This window comes from Balaenoptera borealis, assembly GCF_965194805.1.
Source record: "Balaenoptera borealis genome assembly, chromosome: 15".
Taxonomy (NCBI): Eukaryota; Metazoa; Chordata; class Mammalia; order Artiodactyla; family Balaenopteridae; genus Balaenoptera; species Balaenoptera borealis.
Window position 1 is genome coordinate 28,870,225 of NC_138871.1, and position 27,882 is coordinate 28,898,106.

Below are 27,882 nucleotides of genomic sequence, written 5' to 3' on the forward strand. Positions count from 1 at the left end.
CCTTCCCTTCCTTTCCTCGGGCCGCGCGCCCCCTCCTCCCTCCTCCATCCTTCCCCCACCCTGTTTGTGTGCCCCTCCCGCTGCGACTGGCTGGGAGGCTTGGCCGCCCCCGCCCCGGGAGGGAGGCGGGGGCGCAAGCCGCGGCGGCCACCCGAGGCTGCGGAGGGTAACGAGATCCGAGGCCCCGAGGCGGCCCTGCATCTGGCCCGGGCACGCGGGGGCTGCCTCTGCACCCCCAGCCGAGGGCCGCGGGGCCTGGCCTCGTCGCGGGGTGGAGTAGGTAAGGGCGAGTCGCGGGCGTGCTGCGGGACCGCTCCTGGAGAGAAGGCAGGGAGGACCCCAGCCGCTGCCGCCTTCTCTTGCTTCTCTCCCACAGCCCTCTGGAGGCCGGAGAGGCTCCCGGACCGGGGCGGGGGAGGGGATTTGGGCAGGCCAGGCCAGGGCAGAGGCAAGGAAGGGGTTAATTTAAGGACTTAAAATCAGAACAATTTGAGACCAGGCTTCCCATCCCCCCTCTCGCCAGTCGCTCCTCGAGCCAGGCTGGGGGGCGGGGCGGGCTCCAGATCCCACTGGGACTCTGGACCTTGGAGAGCTGGGGCCAGAGGGAGGGAGGAGGAAGAGCGCCCTCAAACCCCAGCCCTCTCCACCTGCTTCTGAAAAGGGGTGGGGGAGGGGCTTGGTGTTGCGGCCTGGCTGGGCACCTGTGCGGGTGTCTGAGGGTGGGAGGGTTTGGGTGCCCCTGTGCACGTGTGCTAAGCCTGGATGGTCTGGAGGTGTGCATGTGTGTGCACGCATGTTTATGTCTCCTCATATCCCAGTGCCTCCACCGGTGACTGTGCCCACAGTGGTCTGGATGTGTGCTCCCCACTGCATTGCTTTGCATGTGAGTGTGTGCCACGGTGCCTGTGTGCACTTGTCACAGTCTGCCTGTGAGCAGGAGTGGGGCCTGCTCTCTCCTTAGGTTGAGTCTGCAGTGAAGGGCCCAGACGGTTTTTAGGGTGTGGGATCCAGGTGCTGGAGCCATGTGTGTGTGACCTTGGGGGGTGTGTGCATGCTTGCAGGAGCCTAAGAATGAGGGGGAGCTTAGAACAGAAAAGGCAGTGTCAGAGCTGCCAAGAAGCAGCGGACTGGACACAGTGACCCCTGTGGGTCTTCACCAGGCTATAGTGACTACTCTGGGAGCTACAGATGTTGGGCCACAGCCCCAGGTGTGGAGAGCCAGAGCCTCTGCCTTCTTGGGGGATTCAGGGGGCATTCCTTTATTCCCCAACCACAGGGACACCTCCAGCTGGCTCCCCATCCTTAAAATACCTCCTCCACCTGCTGGCAGATGTCTCCTGGAAGCACTGAGCTTAGAGTTTCATTTCTTTGGCCTGTAATGCCATCTACTAATATCCAAATCTTCCTCCCCCATTTCTGTAATTTCCACCTTCTCTGCTTTCCTGCGTGTGGATTTTATATGGAAAGAGGGAGAAAGAGCTGCTGGGCCCAGAAGGCCAGGTGGGAGGGAGAGAAGATGCCAGGGGCATGGGAGGGAGAGAAGATGCCAGGGGCATGGTAGAGAGTTGGGGGCAAGGGGAATGAACATCGAAAACCAAACTCTGTGAAATTCTCAATTTTGCCTGATCTGAATTTAACAGAGAAAGAGACCGAGAGAGGGAGTTTGGTGATATCCACATACTTGTTTCTAGATTTAGGGAATATTTGTTTTTGGAATATTTGTAGTGGGAAAGGGGGTCATGGTTGTGGAAAGGTAATTGCCAACCTGCCTTTGAATTCCCTGGACTTTCCTACCTCTCTGGTAGCCCACCACACCCTTTATTCATTCATTCAACAAATGCTTATTGAGTGCTACTATGGGCCAACCTATGAATATTATAGTATTGGTATGACATTCCACTCCCAACCAGAAGGAACATAGTACTGAAACTAAGAGCATGGTTTTTGAAGTCAGTCAAATAGTACTGGGTTCAAATCCCAGCTTGTCACTGTTTCAGTTATTCACTGGTGTATAACAAACCTCTCCAGCATACAGGGGCTTAAAACTACACTGATTTATTATTTATTATGGTCTGTGGGTTGGCTGTGACTGTGGGCTCGCTTGCCTCTTCTCAGGTGCATACAGTTGAGAGAGACTGGCTGGAAAGGAACATCAAGATGGCCTTTCATCCTCCAGGGCCTTTCCACACGTGGCATCTAATCACTCAGTAGTCTAGCTCAAGTTTTCTACATGGCAGCCGGATCCCAAGAGGAAGTATTCAAAGAGGATAAGCTCTATGGATCTGCTTATCAAACCTCTGCCTGCATCAGGCTTTAATGTCCCATTGCCCAAAGTCACATGGCCAAGCTCTGAGTCAGTGTGGGAGAGGACCGCATAAGGGCAAGAATACTGGGAGGCATGGCTCATTGGGTGCCACTAAAGCAACAGTTTAAGTCACTTACTGGCCTTGGACCAGTGATTTGGCCACTCTGAGCCTCAATTTCCTCATCCTAAACTGGAGGTGATACTACGTACTTGGCAGCACTGTCGTGAGAGCTAAGTGAAAACCATGTTGTCTCACCAGAATAACTAGTAGGTCAATGTTCACTGCTTTGATTATTAGACTGCAAGCACCTTGAGAGCATTACTGTCTTAGTCATCTTTGTGTCCTCAGTGCCTGGCATGGGCCTTTGTGTTTGACATCTTTTTGTTGGGTGGATAAAATAGAATGAAGCAGACAAGTCCTAAGCCTTGGAGCTCTGCTAGAGAGACAGTGTTGAGAAGACACAGCAAGTTCTTACCTTCCAGTGGGTGACTTGCAGAGCTGGGGAAGCAAATGTTATTCAAGGTGATTCTCGGATTGATTTAATTGTAACCAAATTCACCCAGTTCCATGACGATGAGTGGTGGAAATCACTTTGGTTACATAAATCAATCAATTCATCCTCCATTATTCATTGTGATTCCTCTAAGAATATACTGAGGTCTACTGTGTGTGTGGAAGGTGTGAGGATGAGTCAGTTGCATTGCCCCTGCCCTCCAATGTATGTGAAGGGTAGGATCTGATGTGCAAACAGGTCCATGACCATCCAGTATGTGATACTTGTTACCATGTGTGAAGAGCTATGGTGAGGACTGATTCATGTTGTGATGTGACTTGAGCTGGAGGAGGGGGTAGAAGGCTTCATGGAAAGGGTAGCATCTGAGCTGGGCCTGCAGAATTCACCGATTAGAGGAGGTAGTCCCAGGAAGAGGGACCAGCATGAGCCAAGACTCAAGGATATGACATCACATGGCACTTCTCAGTGAAGCTAAGCCCCATAGGGCTCACTAAGGATGCACGTGGGAAGCGTAAGCTAGGGCCGACAAGGCTGAGTGGTGGTCACATTCCAGTCAGCCTTGAGGTCAGGCAAGGCAGGGTGGACTTGAATTCTTAGAAGATGACCTGCCTTCAGAGATGTTTTATAAGAAGAAGAGTGACATGACTGGATCTCTTTTTGAGGAAACCATGAGAGTTCAAAGCTGGAGGAGTTAGAGACTCCAGTTAGAAACAGTATCAGTGTCCAGATAGAAGAGGATAATAGGAAAAGGGCTATAGGAAAAGCAACAAATAGAGTCAAATATTTAGAAGATAGTGTTGACAAAAATCAGCAACTGATGAGATCTGAGGGGGACTTTGAGAATTCAGAGATGCGTTGGGGGTTGCACGCAGGGTGCCAAGTAGACAATGAGCATGTTGGTCAAGATGGGAAACAGGAGGAAGAAGCAGGTTTCAGGGTGAGCATTGTGGTATCATGAGTTCACTATTGGTCATATTAAGCTCTCAGCCACCTACATTGAAATATCATCCATTTCGTCTTCCCTACTTGCTGCTTCTAAGAAACACTTTTAAAAAAAGAATTGCTATAAATTACAGGTCTGAGGCATTGAGTTATCCATGCCTCAGCCTAGCGGAAGTGATGGTATAGATTAAAATTAGGTTTTCTCTAAGAAGCATTTAAATATGTTCAGGTGTCTTTCATTTTCAATACTGTCTCTGATTCTCCCATGCAGCCTCCTTCCCTTCACAGCTGAGCTTCCTGCGTCTACTCACATCCTCACCTCACTCTCTTCTCAACCCACAGCAGCCAGGCTCATCAAAGTGGCCCTCTCTAAAGTCACTAGTGGACCTTTTCCACCTCTGCTCTGACCTGAGTTGTCAACTCCTGTTGTTTACACTGTTTTCTATACTCCTTCCCACTCCTTCCATCCATGACATCCTCTCTTCCCTAAGGTTTCCTGCCAGAATAACAATTTCTGCTGCTGGTTCTTAGGAACTTCTTGGTTCTTCTCCCTCCTCTGTCTCTCTGAGGGTCCACCTTTCCCCCCCCTGCTCTCCTCTCTCTGCACCCTCTCCGTGGTCCTGTTCATCCACTTTTGTTTTTATGCTTAAATTGCCAAAAATGTATTTTCAGCTCCATATTGCATATTGCAAACTATGTACCAAATATCTCTATTTCCAAGGCCCACTGGAACCTCAAACTCATGGAATCTACAACCAAACTCACTCTCTCTCCCCCAAACCTGCCCTCATTCATTTTCCCTCCTTACTGAGCCTCATCCCCATCTACATAGAAGCTCAAACTCCAAACCTGAGCCTGAGCCTTGACTCCTCCCTTTCGTACCCACCGCAGTCATTCTGTCACCAAGCCTTCTCCCCTCTCCTTTCTTAATTGTTCCCAGATCCATCCTTCTCCCAATTTGCACTCCTGCTACCTTGGCTAACAATTTCCGTGTTGTGTTCCTGTAGCCTTCTTCCTGACATTGGCCCTCTGTAGTCCATTCTCTAAACTACATCTGATTAAGTCCTTGCCATCCCTTCATTCCACAAACATTTACTGAGCACTTAGCGGGCACTGTTGTTAAGTGCTGGGGAAATAGCAGTGATCGAGAAAGACAATGTCTCTACCCTCATGGAGTTTACATTTTCCTTCCCTGTGAGAGGTATACTCTTTCTCAGTTCCTTGCCTTTGTATGTGCTCTTTCTGCTGCTCAGGATTGTTTCTTCCCCTCCCCAACCTTATAATTGCCCTTCCTCACCTGACAACTCTATTTTGCTCTTCAAGAGTCAGCCTGCAGTGGAGGCTAACACAACATCGTAAAGCAACCATACTCCAATAAAAATTAATAATAAAGAAAGAGTCAGCCTAGATGCTACTACATCTAGGGGTTCCCCAACCCCCCCCAGTTCCTCAAGCTAAGTGTAGAATTCTGTGCCAGTCTCTGGCATAACATTTATCTCATGACTACACCATCCAATCCCTTAGTCTGCCCCAGATCACAGGCTGCTTGAAGGCCAGGATTGGATCTTGTAGGTCTGTGTGTCCTCAACATCCCTAGCACAGCACCTGGTATAGTTCATGGCACAGAGCAGGTACTCAGTAAATGTACGTTGAATGAATTCATGTTGGAATAGTGTTTAGGAGAGAATTCTAGGTTTGAAATACAGATTTATAAGGGTATTAGTTAAGACTTTTGATTGCAAATGACAGAAATCCAACCCAACCCAAATTATTTTAAGCAAAAAAAGGATATGTACCAATTCATATAACTGGAAAAAAGAGGGATGAGTGGATCTTGGGCATAACTGTACGCAGGTTTTCAAAAGTGGGTGAAGGACTTCCCTGGTGGTGCAGTGGTTAAGAGTCCACCTGCCAATGCAGGTTCAAGCCCTGGTCTGGGAAGATCCCACATGCCACGAAGCAGCTAAGCCCATGCGCCACAACTACTGAGCCTGCGCTCTAGAGCCCGCAGGCCACAACTACTGAGCCCGCGTGCCACAACTACTGAAAACCTGCATGCCTAGAGCCCGTGCTCCGCAACAAGAGAAGCCACCGCAATGAGAAGCCCATGCACTGCAACAAAGAGTAGCCTCTGCTCACTGCAACTAGAGAAAGCCCATGTGCCGCAACGAAGACCCAATGTAGCCAAATAAATAAATAAATAAATAAGAAAAATATTTTTTAAAAAAAAGTGGGTGAAGACTCTCTAACTCTTGACTCAGCTTCATTCTGAGTGTTGCCACGTTTTCTCCCCACCAGTCATGGGTTTTCTCCATGTGATGGGTGGAGGTTGCAAAAGGCCATAGACAGCTTCATCATCCCTAGCATGTGATCCCAGAGAGTCAAGAGGACTCCTCAGTCTTTCATATAAATTCTCAGTGAAGGATTCAGTTGGCTCAGCCTGAGGAATCATGACGGCCAAGAAGATGGGGGTACAGTGATTGGTCAGGTCTGGGTCCACCCTACTGGGATTGGCAGCCCTGTCAGAACCACATGGAGTGGGGAGGGGCAGCTCACCAAAGAGAAGATGAGATGTTGCTATTACCAGAAGGTGAAGAAGACTTGTTGAGCAGATAAAAATAATAATGTTCACTGCAGGAACTCCCAGTGACTACATGTTAGTGGAGGCCATGAAAATGCAAGACTATCTGTGTTTCTGGCAGAGTCAACATGTGAAAATGTGACAGTAGACAGGAGCCAGAGAAGACACACATCTTGACATGGTTGGTCTTATTTGAGGAGATGAAACTCACACACTGGAAAGCCTTAAAAAAAAAAAAAAAAAAAAAAAAAAAGCTAATGCTTCTGATTGAGTCTTCTACCCAAAGAAAACAACCTTGGGCTGGACTTAAAAAAAAGCAGACTTGGACTTCGCTAGTGGCTCAGTGGTTAAGAATCCCCCTGCCAATGCAGGGGACACAGGTTCCAGCCCTGGTCCGGGAAGATCCCACATGCCGCAGAGCAGCTAAGCCCGTGTGCCACAACTACTGAGCCTGCACTCTAGAGCCGCGAACCACAACTACTGAGCCCACATGCCACAACTACTGAAGCCCGTGTGCCTAGAGCCCATGCTCTGCAACAAGAGAAGCCACCACAATGAGAAGCCTGCGCACCCCAACGAAGAGTGGCTCCCACTCACCGCAACTAGAGAAAGCCCGCGCATAGCGACAAAGACCCAACGCAGCCAAAAACAAATAAATTAATAAATTAAAAAAAAATTAGGTAGTAATAGTATTGACTGGGGACTGGAGTCCCTGGAATCCCCCTAGATTTAAAAAAAAAAAAAAGAAAGTAGACTTGAGATAGACGTCTGAAATGGGGGAAGGAGATAACAAGTTCTGAGGATGGCAAGGAGGCAGGGCCAGGCTGAAAAAGGAGGCAGGTCTTAGGTCTGCAGAGGTTGCTGATTTGGGGAGACTAGAATGCAAAGGAAAATCTCTGACTGTTCTGTCAAGGTGATCACAGTACAGGATTGTGATGGAATTTGAATAGACAACACTTCTATTTTGCCCATTCCTTCTCTCCCCTCCTCCCTCCATCACCTTCTTGCTTGCGTTCAGGCAAAGCTTCATGCTCATGCTGAGGAGGTGGGTAGATCTAGGCAGAAATATTCCTAAGAATGATTCATAGCCATTCCTCAGCTCCAGCAGATGGAGGGAAACTGTGGGGTGGGCTGGCCTCAGGTGAAGAGCCACCTGGATCCCAGAAGCCCCTTCCTTCCTCTAGCTTGCACATCCACACTCAGGCCTATACCCCCACGCCTCCCCCTTCCCCTGCTCTTCTAGAAGCCTGGCTAGCAAGGTGCTGTGTAGGCAAGATTGCCCCACAGGAAGGACCAGCGCTTAGCTGAGATGGACAGGCACACACAGGCGCTCAGAAAGCCGGCTGAACACGCATGAAGAATAACCCTGTTCCTGAACAGTTGTGTGTGTGTGAACCAAGTTCTCCTTATAATATACACCTGGTCACTTTGCCAACTTCCTCAGTTTTATCTATAGCCATTAGTCTATTCAGGTTTTTTATTTCTTCTTGAGTCAATTTTGATAATTCATATTTTCCTAGAAAAGCATTCAGTTCATCCAGATTTTCAAAAATTTGGGCCAGGGGTTGTAACTGGTAGCATTTCAGTAATTTAAAAGAAATCTCTGTGTCAGTGGTTATATCCCTCTTTTCATTATAGTGTTATGTATTTGTTTTCTTTCTTTTTCTCTTTGAATAGATTTGCCAGAGGGCGATTTATTTTGTTGGTCTTTTCAGAGAACCATCTTTTGGATTTACCCCTCAAGGCAACTGTTTGAGGGGTTTTTTTTCCTCTCGCTTTTTTTTTTTTAAATTTTTATTGGCGTATAGTTGCGTTATGATATTGTGTTTCTTTTTTTTTTTAACGTTTTTTTAAAATAAATTTATTTATTTTTGGCTGCATTGGGTCTGTTGCTGCGCGCAGGCTTTCTCTAGTTGTGGCGAGCAGGGGCTGCTCTTTGTTGTGGTGCATGGACTTCTCATTGAGGTGGCTTCTCTTGTTGCGGAGCACAGGCTCTAGGCGCGCGGGCTTCAGTAGTTGTGGCACACAGGCTCAGTAGTTGTGGCTCGCGGGCTCTAGAGCGCAGGCTCAGTAGTTGTGGCGCACGGGCTTAGTTGCTCCGTGGCATGTGGGATCTTCCCGGAACAGGGCTCGAACCCGTGTCCCCTGCCTTGGCAGGCGGATTCTTAACCACTGCACCACCAGGGAAGTCCCCGATACTGTGTTTCTACTGTACAGCAAAGTATATCGACTATATGTATACATGTATCCCCTCTTTTTTTGGATTTCCTTCCCATTTAGCTCACCACAGAACATTGAGTAGAGTTCCCTGAGCTATACAGTAGGTTCTCATTAGTTATCTATTTTATACATAGTATCAATAGTGTATATATGTCAGTTCCAATCTCCCAATTCATCCCACCCTCCCCTTTCCCCATTGGTATCCATACGTTTGTTGTGTATGTCTATGTCTCTATTTCTGCTTTGTAAATAAGATCGTCTATACCAACTTTTTCAGATTCTTGAGTGTTAATATACCTAAAAGATGGTGATGTTAGAACAATGACTAATATTTAGTTTTTAAAAAGAAATTTAAGTCCCTATCTTATACATACTAATGTACTTTTAGATGAAATGATACAATAACTTGGATTTGCTCAAAATTATCCAGTGGTGGAGGTGGAGGAGGTGTGAAGCCGGAGGACAGTGTACAGATGAAAAAAACTGGCCACGAGTTGATAATTTCTGAAGCTAGATGATGGGTACATAGGAGTTCATCATCATATTCTCTCTATTTTGGAATATGTGTGAAAATCTCCATAACAAAAAAGCTGGGTTTTTTAAAATCCTTGTCTCACCATGCATACCAAAAATTTCTAGATGGATGAAAAGTCCAGTGTATAAAGGAAACCACACAGCCTGAAATATTTGCATGCTATCAGTCATTGTCAGTTATAATATTATGGTTATTTGTTTAAAGCCCTTAATTTAAAAAACGTTCTGGACTTTTTTAAAAAGGGAGCTCACAAAGTACTAAAAGTTTATATAATCCTTGGATAGGGATGGACTTCCTAAGCATGACAACAAAATGAGAAATCCTAAAGATTTTACTGAAGGAAACTTTAAAGCTTTAGTATATCAATAAAGACTGTAAACAAAAGTAAAAGCTAATCAACACACTCGAGAAAAATATTTGTAGTATATAAATGACAAAAGATCAATATTATAAATAAGACTTCAAAAATCAACAAGAAAAGATGTATGTTCAGTATAAAAATGAGCAAAGTAGTACATAGTCAAGGCACCAAAGAGATATAAATGACTGATAAATTGTGAAAAAATGTCCAGCCATTAGTCATCAAAAAAATGCAAGTGAAACAGCCAGGACATTTTTCAAATTGGCAAGAGTACATCAAGGCCAAAGCAGGAAGCTCTGGAGTTTGGCTGCAGCTGACAGGTGATCGGCATCATTGAAGGATCACGAGCAGGAGTTATCTCCAGTCAGAGGCATCTGGTGCCTTATATAGGATGGTAGAGAGCTGTAAGACCAAAGGCTGCACTAGCAGTCCAGGGGTGGGGGGAACCACAAAGCATGAGACGAGAACAGTTGCGTTGAGAGAATTCAAAGGAAAAATCAGCTGGTCTTGATGGCTAGCAGACAGCAAAATCAAGATGGCCAGGGCTGTGGGGTGCCTGGGAGGACAGTGGCACTGTTGAGGGAAACGGGGATGCTGGAGAGTGGGTCAGGGAAGTCCAAGGTTTGTTTTTTGACGCTGTGGGTCATTGTGGTAGTTTAGAGCCTCATTACTGGCAACCAATTCAAATGATTTAATCTCCAAAAAAATTTGCCGCCTCACACAGTTGACAAGTCCTGGGTTAACATTTTTGGCACATCTGGATCTGGGTGCTCAAGGGATGTCATGAGGAGTCTTTTTCTTCTTCTTACCCAGAGAGAGGACAGAAAGGGCCACCAGCAGCTCCAGCCTCACACTGTGCCGGCTGAGCACAGGTCTAGAGTGGCTGTATTGGCCTGGCCTAGGAAATTCGCCCAGTACAGAGAGATAACTGTGACTGATGAACAGGCCAAGGTCAAATGAGCTCCCCTGGAGCCTGGGGGGTGGGGTCAGCCCTACCCAAACAACATCAGCTCAGAGTGGGGGGCGGGGAACGGTTCTCCAAGGGAAAACTGGGGTGTCTACCTACAAAGGGGGACTGGAGTTGAACAGCAAAACCAATAAATGTCCACTACCTTCCACCTCTGTCCAAGATCTAGACAGATCCCCCTTCTCGTATAATTTAAAAATTTTCTCTGTTTATCATAATGCAACTGTCCCTCACAAAACTTAAAACACACTTGTCCCACCTCCGGAAGGAGATGTTCCAAGTTCTCACCACTTACCATGCCCAGCCCCAATTCAAGATCGTATCTGTCGTGGTACTGAGCTAGCCCCTCATGGTCTTTCAATTTATGGCCAAACTACAATGATGGAAGAAAAATTGGATAACTGAAAGAACAAAACCCTCCCAGTTGAAGAGGGGAGGTGAGGGAGAACACTCAGGGGTCACAAGTCCATAGCCCAGTCCACATGCTTGACCAGTCGGCGTGGATGAGGTTCCCTGGCCCACCTATCGGCTGCTCTGGTTCTGCTGTCTCGGAGAGCATCCCTTATCCTTCATGCTCTGTGGCCATGTGCAAAAGGGGCTTTGAGGGGTCACTTCCCATTGGTGCAGGTTTGGGGGTGGGAAACTTTAAGGGCTGAGTAATCCCTGGCCTTTGTTTTCCAGGTTTGTGGGGTTTTCCTGGCAATACAATCCCTTTAATGATTAGAAAGCTCTCAGTCAGTTCGTATTCAGCCATCCCCAGAGCTATTAACCAAACTAGAGACCCATTGAAAGTTATAATTCTTGAATCAAGTCCCTGGTGATGGTGCTGGGGGAGGAGGAGCAGTTGTCTCTTAGCAACAGGGCTTGGTGCTCTGCCTGTCCCAGGAGCCCGTGGTTCTGTGGCTCTAGCTAGGCCTCTGCCGCAGGGCAATGCAAACTCCTAGTCTATGATGAGAGGCAGAGTTCGTTTGCCCCTTCTCCCTGAAGCTGCATCCCACTGGAAGGCTGCTTGTATTGGAAGCAACGGTTGCCTCTGTTGAGCTGGGAGGGCACAGCAGGAGGGGTTCAAGAGGGCCTGAGGAGTCAAGAGCCTATCAGGCCCCAGGTTTGTCTCCCTCTGTGTTTCCAGCCTGCCTGTCTTTGCTTGAGCTGACTTTAGCTAGAAGCGGAGAACTGGCTCTTAATTATCTGACTCTCAGCCATATTGAATTACTGGCCTCAGGCAGAAAGGGCCTCTCTGGGCAAAGGAGCATTTTCTTCCTCTCTGCTTTCAGATGGGCCCCTTTTAGCCAGAGTGTGTCTCTTTCTTGTTGGACATTTTTCTACAAGTCCGCTAAAGTTCCAGCCTTGGTAGGAACATCTGAGCTCTAGAGGCCGTGGGAGAGTTTAATCAGCTGCTTTGCTGCTGTGTAGCAGGCTTCACCAACTTCTGAGCAGGGGAAGCGGTACTGTCCCTCTTAGTTCAGCTAATTCCTTCTAAAATTTTTTCCCAAAAAATTTGACTTCTGATTCTAATTTCTGAGTTTGGAATTTTTTCTGGTGCAGATAACACAGACCCAACTCCAGCTGGCTAAAGCAAAAGGAATTGATTGGCTCACACAATTGAACAGACCAGGATCTCAAACAGTGTGAGGAATCTTTCTCCATCTTACTTCTACCTGTCTGTGTTGCCTTCATTCCCAGGTGGTTCCTCCCAAAGGAGGCAAAGATGGCCCTCACAGCTCTGGCCCTCCCCATCAGCTTTGAAACCTGAGCCCAAAGAGGATGCTTTCCCCAGTAATGCCAGAGAAGTCCCGGAGAAATGACTCATTGACTCAAGTTGGGTGATCTGTGCCCATCTCAGGACTCTGATTGGCCAGGCCTATATCACATTCTTACCCATGGAGCAAGGGTGAACCATCAACCGCCACCCAGACCACATGGACTGAGAAAGTGGGGAAGGAAGGATGGTTCCCCAAGGTCAAAGCAGGGTGCTGTTGCCAGGGGGACGACTGGGTGCTGGGCTGGCAAAGGGAACAGGCATCCACCCATACATCCATGTGGAAAGCCAGAAGGCAAACGGAACTCAAGAGTAGGTCAGGATGGAGAGGTAGAGCTGAGAGTCAAGGCTTAAAGATGTGAGTAAACCAGACTGTGGGAGTGAACCAGATAGAGGCAAAGGGGGCTTGAAGGCAGACCTCCAATCAGGAGATAGGAAGATTAGGAAGACAGCAAGAAGAAAAGGTCAGAGAACCCAAACGGGGCAGCTTCATGGCAGCCTATGAACATGGAGCAGTCAGTAGTATTATCCAAGGGACGAAGTAGGTGAGGACCTTTGATGACAACTACATTGTCTGATTAGCTGGTGGTCTGTGACTTGGAAGAGCACAGTGATAGCAGAGGTGGTTGAAGCCTGGTCACAGCCAGTTAGGAAGAGGAGGGCAGTGAAGAATAGGGTAGGGATCCCACAAGGCAGGGGAAGGGTGACCGGAAGCCAGAGATGAGGGGGGATGGGCAGCAGGCGTTCAGGGTGACCAGGAGTGGGATGCCAGGAAGGGTGGTGACTTGTGCCAGAAGGAACCTGGAGAAGACAGGTATCATGGCCCTTGAAGCAAAGGGCAGAGCAGGGATGGGAGGGAGTGGGACAGAAGCAGGAACGGGAACAGTGACATACATAGGTATCATCAGGTGAGGTGACATCTTGGTCACTGCAACATGGTACCTATATAGTCCAGCTGGTCTAATGAGTGTGGTTTGCAAGACACGAAATAAGCATTTTTTTTTTGAGATGTAACAAGCTAGTACATATAGTACACTAATCGCAAGTGTACATATGTATAAACTGTATAACCTTACATATACACCTGTATAACCACCACTCATATCAAGATAGAGAACATTTTCAGCATTACATGAAGTTCCCTCCTGCCCCTTCCCAGTCTGTATAGGCCCCAGGGGTAAACTCTATTCTGACTTCTATCATCATCAATTTAGTCTGTTCTTGAACTCCATATGTGTGGAATCCAGCAGTATGCAATCTAGTCTGGCTTCTTTCATGCAGCATAATATTAAATGGATTCACCCATGTTGTTGCATGTACCAGTGGTTCCTTTTCTTATTGCTGGGTAACATCCCATTATGAATATAACACAATTTATCCATTCTACTGGTGATGGGCACTTCGGTTATGTCCAGGTTGTAACTATTATAAATAAAACTAATGCTTTTTTTTTTTTTTCTTTCTTAGAGAATTCTCATTCTTTCTCACTCTCATACATGCCCAGCCCTCACACAGGTACTGGAGCAGGCCAGTCCCCTCTGGGAGGTCTGGCCATTGGTCTCCCCTCGCCTCTCTCTTCTGGGCACGTGTTTTCTGGGGAAGTCAATTTTGTCATGGGTGGGGGATATGGGTTGGAGGTGGGGACGGATACCACCCTCCTAAGGCTTGCTCCCTCTCTTCTAGCCTCCTTGCCCCTGGCCGCCAGCGCCCTGAGTCTGCCTGACCCCTCAGGGGGGCTCGCCCGCGGCCCCCCATGAGCGCGCCCGGCTGACCCGCAGGGCGGCCGCGGTGGAGCCCGGGCGCAGCGGGTACGGCGGGACCATGGCCTCGCTGGACCTGCCCTACCGCTGCCCCCGCTGCGGGGAGCACAAGCGCTTCCGGAGCCTGTCGTCGCTGCGCGCGCACCTGGAGTACAGCCACACGTACGAGACGCTCTACATCCTCTCCAAGACCAACAGCATTTGCGACGGCGCCGCGGCGGCCGCGGCTGCCGCCGCCGCCGCCGCCTCCGGTTTCCCTCTGGCGCCTGAGCCTGCCGCCCTGCTGGCCGTGCCAGGCGCCCGGCGCGAGGTCTTCGAGAGCACGTCCTTCCAGGGCAAGGAGCAGGCGGCCGGGCCGTCCCCCGCGGCGCCACACCTGCTGCACCACCATCACCACCACGCACCCCTCGCCCACTTCCCTGGCGACCTGGTGCCCGCCAGCCTGCCCTGCGAGGAGCTGGCTGAGCCGGGCCTCGTGCCCGCCGCCGCCGCGCGCTACGCGCTCCGCGAGATCGAGATCCCGCTGGGGGAGCTATTCGCCCGCAAGTCCGTGGCCTCCTCGGCGTGCTCGACGCCGCCGCCCGGGCCTGGCCCCGGGCCCGCCTCTGCCTCACCCGCGTCTCCCTCGCCCGCCGATGTGGCTTACGAAGAGGGCCTGGCTCGCCTCAAGATCCGCGCGCTGGAGAAGCTGGAGGTGGACCGACGGCTGGAGCGGCTGAGCGAGGAGGTGGAGCAGAAAATCGCGGGCCAGGTGGGCCGGCTTCAGGCCGAGCTGGAGCGCAAGGCGGCGGAGCTGGAGACTGCGCGGCAGGAGAGCGCGCGGCTGGGGCGCGAGAAGGAGGAGCTGGAGGAGCGCGCTTCCGAGCTCTCGCGCCAGGTGGACGTGAGTGTGGAGCTGCTGGCCTCGCTCAAGCAGGACCTGGTGCACAAGGAACAGGAGCTGAGCCGCAAGCAGCAGTGAGTGGCCCGAAGGGCCTTGTGGGTGGGTGTGTCCGCGAATGTTCCTGAGTAGGTGACCACGCGTGTCACTGTGCCGCCGCCACCACCGTGGGTGTGGCTATGTATGTGGCCAAATTATATGGGATCGGTGGCCACTAGCATGTAAAGGTGGTGCGCGTGTGGCCAAGAGTGTCATGAAGGTGTGTGTTTAGGACTCTGGGTCCATGGCAGTGTGACCGCGTGTGTAAAGACGGTTTCTCTTCCTTTTCTATCCTCCTACCAAGGCCAGTTCCTGATTGTGACACCAGATCGTCTTCCCTTTTGCCTACTCAAAGACATGGCTCAATTCTCCCCTCTCCCTTTGCCGCCGTCAGGTTTTCCCTATCTACTGTATCATTACTAAAAACATACAGACATACGGTCCTTTCTCCACTCTGCCTAACCCTATCTCCCCCTTAAGCTACCGCCCCTTCTCTCCTCCTTACAGAAAAACTCCTTGAAAATATTGTTTCTACTCCTCGTCTTCAATTTCTTTCCCCACTTTCTCTCTTGAACCCACTCTGATCAGTTGTCCACCTCCATCACTATCCTCCATGTCATAAATGACCTTCATGTTACCGAGGCCAAGTCATCATCTTACTTGGCCCATTGGCAGCATTTGACACAGCTGATCCTTGAAACACCTCTTTAACTTGGCTTCTAAGACACTCTCCTTGGAATTACCGTCTCTCTTTCTATTGGCTTCTTTTCAGTCTTCTTTGCTGGCTTCTCCTCATTCCTCTGGTCTTTCAGTGTAGAATTATGAAGTACACAGATGTTATTTATTCGTCCCCATTGTGATATAAGCTCCATGGGGGGGCAGGAAGTTTTCTCTGCTTTGTTCACTGCTGGACACCCCAACACCTAGAATGGTGCCTGGCGCCTAGAGGGTGCCTGTAATTGGTGAATGGATGCATGAAGAACTGTGAATGCACTCGAGAGTAAATACTCACATGACTCTTAAGTGTACTGTGTGTCCGTGCAACTCCTGGAGGTTGGTGCAACTATAAGTGTGCTTTTCTGAATCTGAGAATGTTTCTGAAAGTGTGTGTGTTTGAATGTGTTGGTAGGACTGTGCCTCAGACTGTGTGCCTGTGAATGAACGGGATATGAGTACGTGTACATGAGCGTGGGGGGCTGTCTGCTGGGCTGTGTGGACTGTAAGTGTGTACCCGTGAGTGTTTCTGGAGGGAGGAGATGGCTGTGTGTGACTGAGCACGCCTGTGAGTATCTCTGTGGGGAGCAGGGTGTCTGGTTGTGTGTTTAGGGCTGGGTTGGTGGGGTGTGCGTGTATGACTCGGAGCGTGCGCTTGCGTTTCTGTGTGTGCCGTTGTGTTGTGTGGGGCAGTGTTCCTGGGTGTGTTCTGTGTGTGCCCACGTGACCACGAGCGGACACTGCGGCCAGCTGTGCCCGTGTCTCTCCCTGCCGCTCAGGGTCTCCTCCGGAGGGTGGGTGGGCAGCCAGGCCAAGGCACTGGGGTAAAGAGACTGCTCCGGGCCCAGGGAGGTGGTGCAGATTGACCAGTTCCTGAAGGAGACGGCGGCGCGGGAGGCCAGCGCCAAGCTGCGGCTGCAGCAGTTCATCGAGGAGCTCCTCGAGCGGGCCGACCGCGCCGAGCGGCAGCTGCAGGTCATCAGCAGCAGCTGTGGCAGCACTCCCAGTGCCAGCCTGGGCCGCGGAGGTGGGGGAAGTGGTGCTGGGCCCAGTACCCGGGGCCCAGGCAGGACGGTGAGTGCCCACCTGCCTTCCCTCCTCCACCTGCACACCTGACCCCCTACAACCATGCCTCATACATGGCCTGACAACCCCCCGCCCCACGATGTTCCGTGCTTCCTTCTTTGGCTCTTCCCCATGAGCAGATTCCAGGCCTGAAGTTGGGGTCCAGGAATAGGGGAGCCCCTGTGACAGCAGAAGTGCCAGCCCTGAGGCTGTAGTGAGATACCATCCAGCAACCCCAGTCCTCAGGCAGGGGTTTGCCTCTGCCCATCCCTGCAAATGAGAGCCCAGGAGCCACAAGCCGGGGTCTGGGGTGCTTGGTGGGCGTGGGGAGGGGGCTGGTGAGCCTGCCTCTCTGGGCTGTCTATCTGTCTACTTGTCCATCTTTCCCAACTGTTCTCCTTCTTCTCTCTTCTCCACCCCCCCTTCTCTCCATCTTGTACCCTGTTTCTCCTGTTCCGTCTCATCCTCTGGCCTCCTCTGCCCCCCTGCCCTTCCCTCCCTCTCTGGGGGCCCACAGCGAGAACACCACGCGGGCCTGGCCATGCCTAGCACATACGCGGTGTCACGGCATGGCTCCTCTCCCAGCACAGGGTAAGCCGCGGGCCTGGCCCGCCCCACACAGCCCTCCCTCCCCCTGGAAAGATCCACTGGCCCGCTGGCTGGCTGGCCCATCTGGGCCGTGGCTTCTCCTCCTCCCCCCGTCCTCCTCGGGTCACCTCTGTCTGGCTTTCCACACTCAGAGGGGACTCTTGGAAAGTAAGGTGGGTGGGTTGCCCTTGGCCAGTGGTGGGGTGGCATGGGGAGTTCAGGCAGGCCTAGGACCCCTTGCTCCTCACCATCTGGTCCACCCTACCCCAGGGCCTGCAGTCGCATCCCAGCTGCATCCCAGAGCTCAGGCTGCTATGACAGTGACAGTCTGGAGCTGCCCCGGCCAGAAGAGGGGGCCCCTGAGGACAGTGGCCCCGGGGGCTTGGGCACACGGGTCCAGGCTGCCAACGGCGGCTTGGAGCGGGCCCAGCCCCCTCGCAGCTCAGGCCTGCGGCGCCAGGCCATCCAGAACTGGCAGCGCAGACCTCGCCGACACAGCACGGAGGGGGAGGAAGGTGACGTCTCGGATGTGGGCTCCCGAACCACCGAGTCAGAGGCTGAGGGCCCCTCGGATGCCCCCCGCCCTGGGCCTGCTATGGCTGGGCCGTTGAGCAGCTGCCGGCTCTCTGGTGAGTCTTGGGAGGGGGACTGAGAGGCCAGTCTTTCCATGGTGCCAGACGCTCTCAGGGGACACAGGGCAGAGGCAGTAAATCTCCTGGGCTCCTGCACCGCCTTTCGCCTGGCCCCAGACTTCCCACAATGAGAATGACAAACTCCCTCCCACGCAGGGCCCAGCAAGTTTGGAGCAGGAGCTGCTGGGACAGGGCGCTGCTGTAGCACGGGGGCACTCAGGTTGGGTATTGCACAAGGATGCCACAGCTCAGGGGGTCCCTTCACATGACATTCACAGGAGAGGAGTTGAGTGTTCAAACTGAAGCCTGGGGACAGCAGGGCGAACCCTCTCCTGTATCCACACAAAGCCATGTGCATATGTGAGTGGGTCGGGGTCAGGAGGCTGGAGAGTTCGGGTCAGGGTGCATGGCTGTGCCCCGGTGGCTGCTCTGGGCAACCTCTCACCTGCATTCTGTTCACAGATGCAGGGTTTCTATCCAAGCCCCTTCCTTCTCCAGCCTTGACTCAGCCACCTCATCTAGGGGATGACTTTGGACTGTGTGATGATATATGACCTTAAAAAGAAAGTTCCCTTGAGGAAGGGCCACCTTTTTCTAATTTGCAAAACTAGGAATGAGGGTGATGCAGAGGAGGGGGAAGCAGAGGCCCTTTGTCCCTCCTCCCAAGTTGCTGGTCCCCTGGCATGGTTCTGTCACGCCCATTCCTCCTGCAGCTCCTACCCTACCCCAGCTCCCCACCCATACCCCACACTGACCTTTGACCCCGTGATATTGTGCAGCCCGCCCTGAGGGAGGCAGTGGGCGGGGTCGGCGAGCCGAGAGGGGCAGCCCCTCACGCTCCAATGAGGTCATCAGCCCGGAGATCCTCAAGATGCGAGCCGCCCTGTTCTGCATCTTCACCTACCTGGACACGCGCACACTGCTACATGCCGCCGAGGTCTGCCGGGACTGGCGCTTTGTGGCCCGCCACCCTGCCGTCTGGACACGGGTGCTGCTTGAGAACGCCCGCGTCTGTTCCAAGGTGCCTGTCCCTGCCTGCCGCCCTGCCCTCCCAATCACCCATGCTGTGAACCCTCCTTTTCCCTGGCAGAGTCTGGCCCCGCAAGGTCTGGTCCTTGCAGCCTTTTACAGCACCCCAGCTCCAACCTGACTCCCCGAAATGCTCTCGTGAGGCCTCCTATCCTGGGGCTGGTCCACTTCCAGCCAACCAAACCCAGATCCCCTCATCCCCAGGTAACCCCTCTCTCCCTGCAGTTCTTGGCAATGCTGGCTCAGTGGTGCACCCAGGCCCACTCGCTGACACTGCAGAACCTGAAGCCCCGGCAGCGGGGCAAGAAGGAGAGCAAAGAAGAGTATGCCCGGAGTACCCGGTGAGGCCACGGTGGGTGGGTGGGGGTTGCTTCTGAGCTGCAGACCCAGAGTGGTGTCGGGAAGCTTCCCAGAGGAGGAGCTGGCCACAAACAGTGCCCTGACCTCTTGGCTATCCCCAGGGGCTGTCTGGAAGCAGGGCTAGAGTCTCTGCTGAAGGCGGCTGGGGGGAATCTGCTGATCCTGCGCATCTCCCACTGTCCCAACATCCTCACTGACCGTTCGCTCTGGCTGGCCAGCTGCTACTGCCGCGCCCTGCAGGCTGTCACCTACAGGTGGGTCCACACTGCAAGAAGCAAGGCCTCGGGCCCCAGGGATCCCTGGGCTCTCAGGCAAAGGGACCCAAGAGCTCTGTGGCCCAAGGGAAAGGAGCAGAGGCCACCAGAGTTGGTGGCCCCAGCTTTGTCTTTTCAACAGAAGCGCCACAGACCCGGTGGGCCACGAGGTCATTTGGGCCCTGGGCGCAGGCTGCAGAGAGATTGTCTCCCTCCAGGTGGCGCCACTTCACCCCTGGTGAGCCCAGGCAGGGGTGCGGAAGGGCAGGGTTGGGGCTGGGTGTGGGGCTGAGGACTGAGCAGATCTGGGCCCATTCCATATGCAGTTTGGGGTGACAGATTCACATTCATCAGTCTGTGTCTTCAGGCAGTAGGAGCAGGGCTTCAGAATCAGACTTGGGATCATGTCCTGGGCGGCTAGCAGTGTGACTTTGGGCTACCCAGTCGTGCCTTAGTTTCTCAACTGTAACGTGAAGGGGGTATTAGATCTGTCGATCTTATTAGGACTATAGCTGGCTCAAATGAGATGTGTGCATAAAGGCTGCAGAGGCCACAGTGGGCTATTTACCACACTAGCTGGAAATAGCCAGGTTTGTTTGGCACATGAAAGGCAGTTCAGGGAGGTCATTGTATAATGTACAAAAGAGCTGGTTTTCCGAGAATCCAGGGTGTGAGATCATTCATCGCTTTACTTGGAAGTCCTCAAACATACCAGGCTTTTTCACTCCCTGCACCTGCCCTGCAAGCCCCTCTCCACATGACACCTCCTTCCGGGTGCCCCAGTGTCCTGTCACTAACACCCTGGTAGAATTTGTCACTGCTCCCCTGTCTCCATTCCTCTTGCACCTTGTCCTGGCCCCTGCTGTAGTCCATTTTGCAAAAATTTCTCTATATTTCAGTCTACACCAGACTCATGTTTCTCAGGGCAGAGGCTGTGAATGTCCATTTCTGTATCCCTGGTACTGAGCACATGGCAGAGGCTGGGCGATTATTAAGTGATGAAGTGTTCAGTGAAGGAGAAAGTGTGGTGTGAGTGGTGGGCAGGGCCCAGCGAGCAATGAGTGTGGAAAGGAAGGTTTGGGCCAAGGTCAGAAGGCTTTGCCTAAGGGGTTTTAGATGTTTGCATTTTGTCTAGAAAGCACTGGGAAGCCACTGGGGGATTTTAGATCTTAAAAAACGGGATTACATCAGACTAGGAATGTTCTGTGTCATCCTCCCCACTGCCCACCTCTTGGAGGCAGGGACCATGTCTCTATGTCACCACTGTGTCCCCAGGGCCCAGCTCAATTGTTCTTGCTCATGACAGGCACTTGAGAAGCTTTTGTTGAATGACTGAGTGAAAGGATATGGGAGTGAGGGGCTGGCTGTCAGCAGCCGCTGGATGAACTGGCAGGGAGACTAGCTGTATAATCAGATGAATATGGATGGTGGTCTGAACTGTGGGTTGAAAGTTATTCAGGAATCAGAATCTGCAGGTCTTGGCAGGAGGTGAGGGAGGAGGAGTCAGGGAAGATCCCAGGTTTCTGACTTGAACAGCTGGGTGGTTGGTGGGGCCTCGCCTTTGAGAGGCAGGTCCTGACAGAGAAGCAGGCTTAGGGTATCATGCAGCCAGGGGCTTCCCTGACAGCCCTCCCTCCACCCTGTTCTCCAGCCAGCAGCCCACGCGCTTCAGTAACCGCTGCCTACAGATGATCGGTCGCTGTTGGCCCCACCTCCGGGCCCTGGGCGTCGGGGGTGCCGGCTGTGGGGTGCAGGGCCTGGCATCACTCGGTGAGTCTTTCCCTGGGACTGGGGTAGGGGGTGATGGGAAGCAGGCGTGGATGCAACACTGAAATCCCAGAGGGACTCGGGGCTGCAGCCTGGGTGGTGGCAGGAGGTGACCTGGGGTGTTTGTCAGCAGGACCTTGCCTCTTCTTCCCTCTTCCTAGCGAGAAACTGCATGCGACTGCAGGTCCTGGAGCTGGACCACGTGTCGGAGATCACCCAAGAGGTGGCGGCTGAGGTCTGCCGGGAAGGCCTGAAGGGACTGGAGATGTTGGTGCTCACGGCCACCCCTGTCACCCCCAAGGCCCTGCTGCATTTCAACAGTGAGTGATGGGGAGCGTGGGGTGGGGTCCCACTGTTGCCTCTTACCATGTCTTGTCAGCAAGTAGCATAACCGACTCCCTCTCGCTCCTAGTCAGCAAACACCAGCACTGGGGTCAGATTGACCAGCGTTCTAGTCCTGGCTTTGCCACCAGTGCCTTCTGAGGCCAGTGTGGCATTTAAGGCCTGCCAGCATCTGACCCAAATGGTTCAGTTCAGTGGATATGTATTGCCTTGTGCTCTGTCCACGTTGGAGGCAGGAGCTGTTCAGCACCATCTACCATCTACCCCCACACGAGCCTCCAGCCAAGGGCAAAGGCAGAATGGATGGGTTCTGGAACTGGCTGACCTAGGTCTCAGTTCTGGCTCTACTGATTATTAGCTGTGTGACTTTGGGCAAATTACTGTACTTCTCTTGGGTTCTGTATCCCCATCTTTTAAGCTGACTTCTAAACCGAATGAGTGGGAAGATTAATGAGATAATGTGTGTGAGCCCCCTAGAACACTTCTCAGGGGGCTCACACACACGCCTCCGCTGGCCCCTGCCTCCCTCCAGCCCCCGCTCCCCTCCCAGTCATTCCTCCACCTTCATTAAGGACACAGGTGCCCAGCTGGGGCTGCACACGCGCAAGGGTAGACCATCATCCGGGACCATTTGGCCCCTGGCAGGACCTCACGTCCTGAGCACTGAAGGTTCCTCGACCTTCTTGTCATCTCCAGGATCCTCTTCTTCCCCCACTTCAGCCTCAGGGCCCCACCCTGGACTGACCACCAGAACTAACTGCTTGGCCTCCAAAATCATAACCTTTAGAATCCTCTCAGCCTCCTGACCTTCTTGCTCCTCCTCCCCTGACCTCATGGCAACGTCCAGTCCCTTAAGCCCTCTGCTCCCCGCTTATTTGTTCCCTGCCTCCCCGCCTCCAGTGCTCCAGCCGAGATCCGTCAGCCTAACCTCAGCCACTCCGTCCTTGTAACTCATTTCCACATGCCCAGACCAGAGCACAGCGGTCCCCTCTGCCAGGGAAGGTGCTAGAGCCCCTGCGCAGCTGGCTGTCGTCCACTCGTCCTCCCAGAGTCCCCCACAGCCACTGCTCTTTGACCTCACCCTCCACCTTCTCCCCTTGCCCAGTTGAGCCCGGGGCAGCGTGGATCTGCTCCCAGTGCCTGGCACACGACTGTCTCTCAGAGGGTTCTGATTCTGTTAGTTAGTAAGAGGAGGGAAGACAGCCCCATTGCCCAGATCAGACATGGGCCCCCACCTTACCTTTTCCCAGGCATCTGCCGGAACCTCAAGTCCATTGTGGTCCAGGTTGGGATTGCCGATTATTTCAAAGAGCCCAGCAGCCCTGAGGCCCAGAAGCTGTTTGAGGACATGGTGACAAAACTCCAGGTGAGCAGCTGTCTCTGAGGCTGCCCAAGACCCCCAGTGGCATCCCTAGGTTGGGGTTGGTGACCTGGGTGTTTGAAGGGAGGGTTCCACCTGTCTGCCCTGAGGGGAACTAACGCAGGTTTGGTCTGCAGGCCCTACGGCGGAGGCCCGGCTTCTCTAAGATCCTGCACATCAAGGTGGAAGGCGGCTGCTAACCCGGGTGGGGGGCGGCAGGGCCCCTGCCAGCCCCACACCAGGGCACTCTCTTTGGACCTCCAGAGGGACCCTGATTTGTACTAGACCTTTGGAGGCCTAGTGTTATCCCTGGCTTCTGGGGAGGGGTTGTCAGTCTCCTGTCCTGCTGGGACAGTGGAGCAACAGGCCTGGCCCTGAGCACTGCCTCTCCAGGGCAGGGGCTTGGACAGCTGTCCCCCGACTCCCACCCCAACCCCAGCTGGAGCAGCCTTCTGGGCCCAGTCAGCGAAGAGCTGAGTCCCACCAGCACTTGGTGTCATCGCCCTGAGGATCTGCAATAACCACCAGTGGCGCCTCGGCCGCTCGGGCTGCTGGGGCAGGTCTCCCCTTTGTGAGGCCCAGCCTCCTGGTCGGGAGCCTCTGTTAAGCTCCATGCCAGTGGGTTGCTCCACAAGGCAGCTCAGACTTGGCAAGGAGGGCTCTTCTCTTCCCCCTGCCCTGTCCCAGCCTTCTGTGGGGCACCCCCTCCAGGCAGCCCGCCGGGGCTCTGGGTCCGTATTTTCCAGGGATAACCCTAGCGGTCTGGGGATGTGGCCAGCCGAAAGTGAGAGGTAGGGGTGCAGCGAGGTAGTGGGGTGGGCGTGGAAGGGCAAGACGTTCGTCCAGAACTTCTCCCCAGGACATCGAGACCACCCCTCCCAAGGTAGAGAAAACTTCGAGTTTTTATTGCTGTAGAAAAGACAAGATCCCTCCCAGCCATCACATACCCACGACACACCAGAACTAAATTCAGAGCTAAAAGGTGCATGTTTCTATAACTTCCACCAATCCCGAGCCTCTGGGAAACGGTGTCAGCAGTGAGAAGCAGTTCCTGTCCTCAAGGAATGTACTTCTAATCCGGGTGCTTGGGCAGGAATCTGATGGTCTTTGGGTCCCCAAGGCTACGTGAGAGGGAATCACTAGGCTGCCCTCTGTGCTAGGGCCTGGAGGAGTCCGGAAGGAGGGTGGTTTAGTTTGCTTCCTCGTCTGGCTAGCTTGCTTGAAGATGTGGCTTTGGTAGGGAGCCAGACCCATGGGGCCAAGAATGAGGAAGAGCCCCCCCCCTCATTGGACTTTTCCCCTTCCTCAATCTCCACTGGCCCCACAGGCTGAGGGCTGTGTTGGGGGTCTTCTGCCGGAGGCAGTGCTGGGACCTGAGCCAGAACCACTGGCTTAAAATGCAAATGGGGGCTTTCACCGACCCTTGCACGGTTCCCAGAGGGCTAGCTCCTGGCACTATGGCTCTAAAGACTCAGGTCTCCCCAGTTCCGCCTCTCAGGACTCCCACAGTGGCGCAAAGGCCGTGGGTCCTGCCAACCTTCATTTGGAAAGTTCTTTCAAACATTGATCTAGGTCCATCTTAGGGTTTCCTTCTCTCCTGTTACAGGGTGGGCTCTCAGTCCTAATCATTAGGCCACTGGTTCTGGCTGGGGCTGGGCTCCTCTAGTTTCTCAATCCTTTCCAGGAACCCAACTTTCTGCCGCAACCTGGCACGGACATCAGCCCCGCTCTGGGTTACCCTGCAAGGAGGCCTCCAGAGCTGGGACCCCCATAGGATCAGAAGTGTACCCAGCTCTCCTGGCTCCCCACTCAGCTGTGTCCTGGCTGTTTTCATTGTTGATTTTCCTCCCGTGGCTTGTTCTGGCCCTGCCCTTTGAAGACCCCAAATACCAAGGGTGGCACGTTGGCAACTCCCTGTCCAGTCCTGCACGAAGCCTTGGCTGTGTGGCATCCCCACCCCAGAGCAGCTGGTTCCATTGGCTCTTACCTCTCCAGCCCTGTCCCCAGGAGCCACGAAGGAGAAGCACAACTTTCCTCTGTCTGGGGCCTGGAAGGGAGGTGGAGGTCCACTCGGCCTGGTTGCCCTGGGTGTGTCTGTTCTGCTTTGCCAACTGCATCCTCCCTCCATAGCCCCTGCTCCCTGTGACCCTCTGTCTCCTGGACAAAGCACAAAGGGATGCCCTGCTTGGCCTGAGCCTGTCCTACTGAAGGGCTTTTTCTGCCCTAGGTAGCCTCCATCCCTGAGTACAAGGCTTTGGGCAATTTCTCCCTGGGAAGATGCCCGCTGTAATGCCTGGCATCAGTTCTGGGAGAGGTCAGGGTGCACAGGCAGCAGGCTTGAGTGGGAGAAAGGTGGTGCTGAAAGGCCTGACGGTTGTCGTAGCTTCCTTCTGTGCAGTAGCGCCGAGCACCGCCAGCACTGGGGCAGCAGAGTGAACAAGACTCCCCTCTCCTGCTGGCGGGAAGTTTGCCTCTCAACAAGTTTGGCTGTTGCCAGGAAACCCGCCAAGCCCCCCGCCCTGTATTTTCCAGCTGAGTGTGTGAGGGATGTGTGGGGTGCATATTGCACGGGTCCAAGCCTCTGCCCATGGGAACGATGGGTCACAGCCTGTACCGCTGCACACCTGGGGCTGACAGACTTGTGTGCCCTGGCCTTCATATCTGCCCTGAGAACTGGCGGGTTTGCAGGCTCCCCACCAGCTTGATGCTATTTTTGCCTCTCCCCAGGGGGATGAGCCCTGCTGCTGAGTGGAGAGCTTTTGTTTACTTGGTCACTTCTCTGGCAAGCACACAGCTAGGGCTGAGGATGGCGAACAGGGATGGAGGGCCTGGCCATCCCTAGGAGCACCTTATCCTTCACTCACCCACAGGAGAGCCCTCTTCCACATCTCACACCTGATGATGAGATGCAAAAGAGGAGTATCTGTGAGAGCAAACCAACACAGGCCCTGCTCCAGGGGTCCCAGCATGTGTAGAGGCCCCATGGGTGATGGCCACTTGGTGTCCTTACCACCTCTCCTTGCCAGCCCAGCACCTGGGAGGCTTGGGGTACTTGGCTTGAGTATATCATGCTTTATTCAGGCTGCCTCCCCACAGCACTGGCAGAGAACAAAGGAGATGCTGTATCTATCTGCATCCCTGAGGGACAGAAAGTGGGCTGCCCAGAACCATGGCTTTTCACTGGCCAGGAGACCACCTAAGGACCAAGGCAGCTCATGTTTTCCTAGTCCCATGAGAGTGGAGTTTGAGCCAGTCCCTCAGCAGTTGCTGGGGAAAAAAAAAAAAAAAAAAAAAAAAAAGCGCCACCTCCTTCCCAAGGCGTGCTGCTCCAAGGTTTGACTCTGTCCTTTGCCTTTGGGTCCCGCCTGTCCGCCTGGTCCTGGTCTCTAGTCCTCTGGGCTGCCGGTGGGGAGCTGCCCATGCCCCAGTCCCTCTTGGGCGCTAAGTTGAAGATCTTTCCAGAGGGACTATTGGTGCCAAAGACCCAGTTCCTGGTGGACTTGGGGTGAAAACGGGAGAGACAGTGACTGGGTGCAGGGCCCAAGTGCCCAGAGGAGTTAACTCATACCAATGGGATGTGTCCCTGATGAGTGTAACTTCCCTCCCCCAGGGGCCTGGCACTTCTCTTTTTACCCCTGGTGGCTGTGCTTTCTCACCCAGCCTTGTCCCAGGCCCCATTTCTGTATATATTGCTGTGTATCGTGTGTGTATTTATTCCCAGACAAGTGTGTTCATCTACAGCCTTGCCTGAGGATAAGGTTTAGGATTGGGTGAAGATCAGAATACCAGGGCCAACTAAGGCAACCAGCTCCTAGTCTGACCCCAACCCCTTGGGACCCTGGCCAGTCCCAAGACTGCCCCGACAATCAGGCAGGCTTCCCCGCCACAAGTCCGAGCCTTGTCTGCCACTGCTGGCAGGGCCCCAGGCCTCAGCTTTGCCCTGGCAGGGGTCTTGCATGCAGGGGCAGACTCGCCTCATGGCTGGTGCCAGTAGGCCTGGCTCTAGCGAGCCCTGCTGGCGGGGACCTCCACAACTGGCCCCAGGCCCTGCCTTCCCTGCACAGCCAGGCTGCAGTGGGCCTGAGCTGTGAGAAGGGAGCTTCCCTCACCCCAAGCACATCAGGCAGAGGGGTGGAGAGCAGTTTTTGGTTTTGTTTCTGAAGTGGCGCCAGTACCTCCAGCCCCCAGGGGGCCTTCCCTGGCCCCACTCTTCTGCCCCACCCAGGCATCACCATCCCAGCACTTTGCTCCACATCACCCATAGATGCCCTTTGCTTAATGTACCCGAGCGTATGTATTTAAAAGGACTCAAATGGGCATCAGAATTTGTGGCTCTGTATCCAATAAAAGATGGTGAAACTGGAATCATATCTGCCTCAGGGAAGTAAATGGCAGGTGGCCACATCTGCCAGTCACCAAACATTCCTTCAGCTGAAATGCATTGAGGTAGGAAGGAGGTGGATGATCTGAACGGCATCAGTGAGGTGAACTGCAGCATTAGGAAGACCTGTCTCAGGACAGTAGACATCATTGCTGGAGGAAGGCCATGCAGGTTACTGACCGTGCCATAGCTTTCAATGTGTGCAGGCAGATAAAGAGCCTCAGGGTGTCCTTTCTGACTCTCAGCCAGGAGAAGCCATCTTTAAGGGCAACCCCAGCACAAATATAGCAGGAACAGCACACACTTGCCCATCCCCTCACTGGCTTGGTAACCTTAGGATGCTCTGGACAGCCAATCCAACTTTGGCCTGATGGAGACCAGTTCCCCATCACGGTCTGGCTCAACTTTCCCATTTTACAAAATGGGGTTGCCCCACAGATTTGATTACTCAGGTCTTGAAATATTTAAAATCACAAAAAAGAACAGGTGTTTAGGCTTAAACTGTGTGTGGCTCTAGCATCAAACA

General features: G+C 53.1%; 1 protein-coding gene across 6 annotated transcripts; it reads left to right on the forward strand.

Annotated features, from left to right (window-relative positions):
- FBXO41 (F-box protein 41) lies at nucleotides 1–27,340 on the forward strand. Of its 6 annotated transcripts, XM_082356331.1 has the most exons (14): nucleotides 1–280; nucleotides 13,653–13,700; nucleotides 13,869–14,902; nucleotides 16,427–16,652; nucleotides 17,161–17,234; nucleotides 17,502–17,860; nucleotides 18,643–18,884; nucleotides 19,118–19,233; nucleotides 19,354–19,506; nucleotides 19,649–19,744; nucleotides 21,158–21,276; nucleotides 21,435–21,593; nucleotides 22,866–22,981; nucleotides 24,660–27,340. In XM_082356331.1, the coding sequence occupies exons 3-14, from the start codon at nucleotides 14,007–14,009 to the stop codon at nucleotides 24,747–24,749; spliced, it is 2,646 nt and encodes an 881-aa protein (XP_082212457.1). In that variant the 5' UTR covers nucleotides 1–280; nucleotides 13,653–13,700; nucleotides 13,869–14,006; the 3' UTR covers nucleotides 24,750–27,340. The 6 variants fall into 6 exon arrangements, with proteins under 6 accessions (XP_082212457.1, XP_082212454.1, XP_082212455.1 ...); XM_082356328.1 differs by having other exon boundaries at nucleotides 11,972–14,902; XM_082356329.1 differs by having other exon boundaries at nucleotides 13,653–14,902.
- The last annotated feature ends 542 nt before the right edge of the window (nucleotides 27,341–27,882 follow it).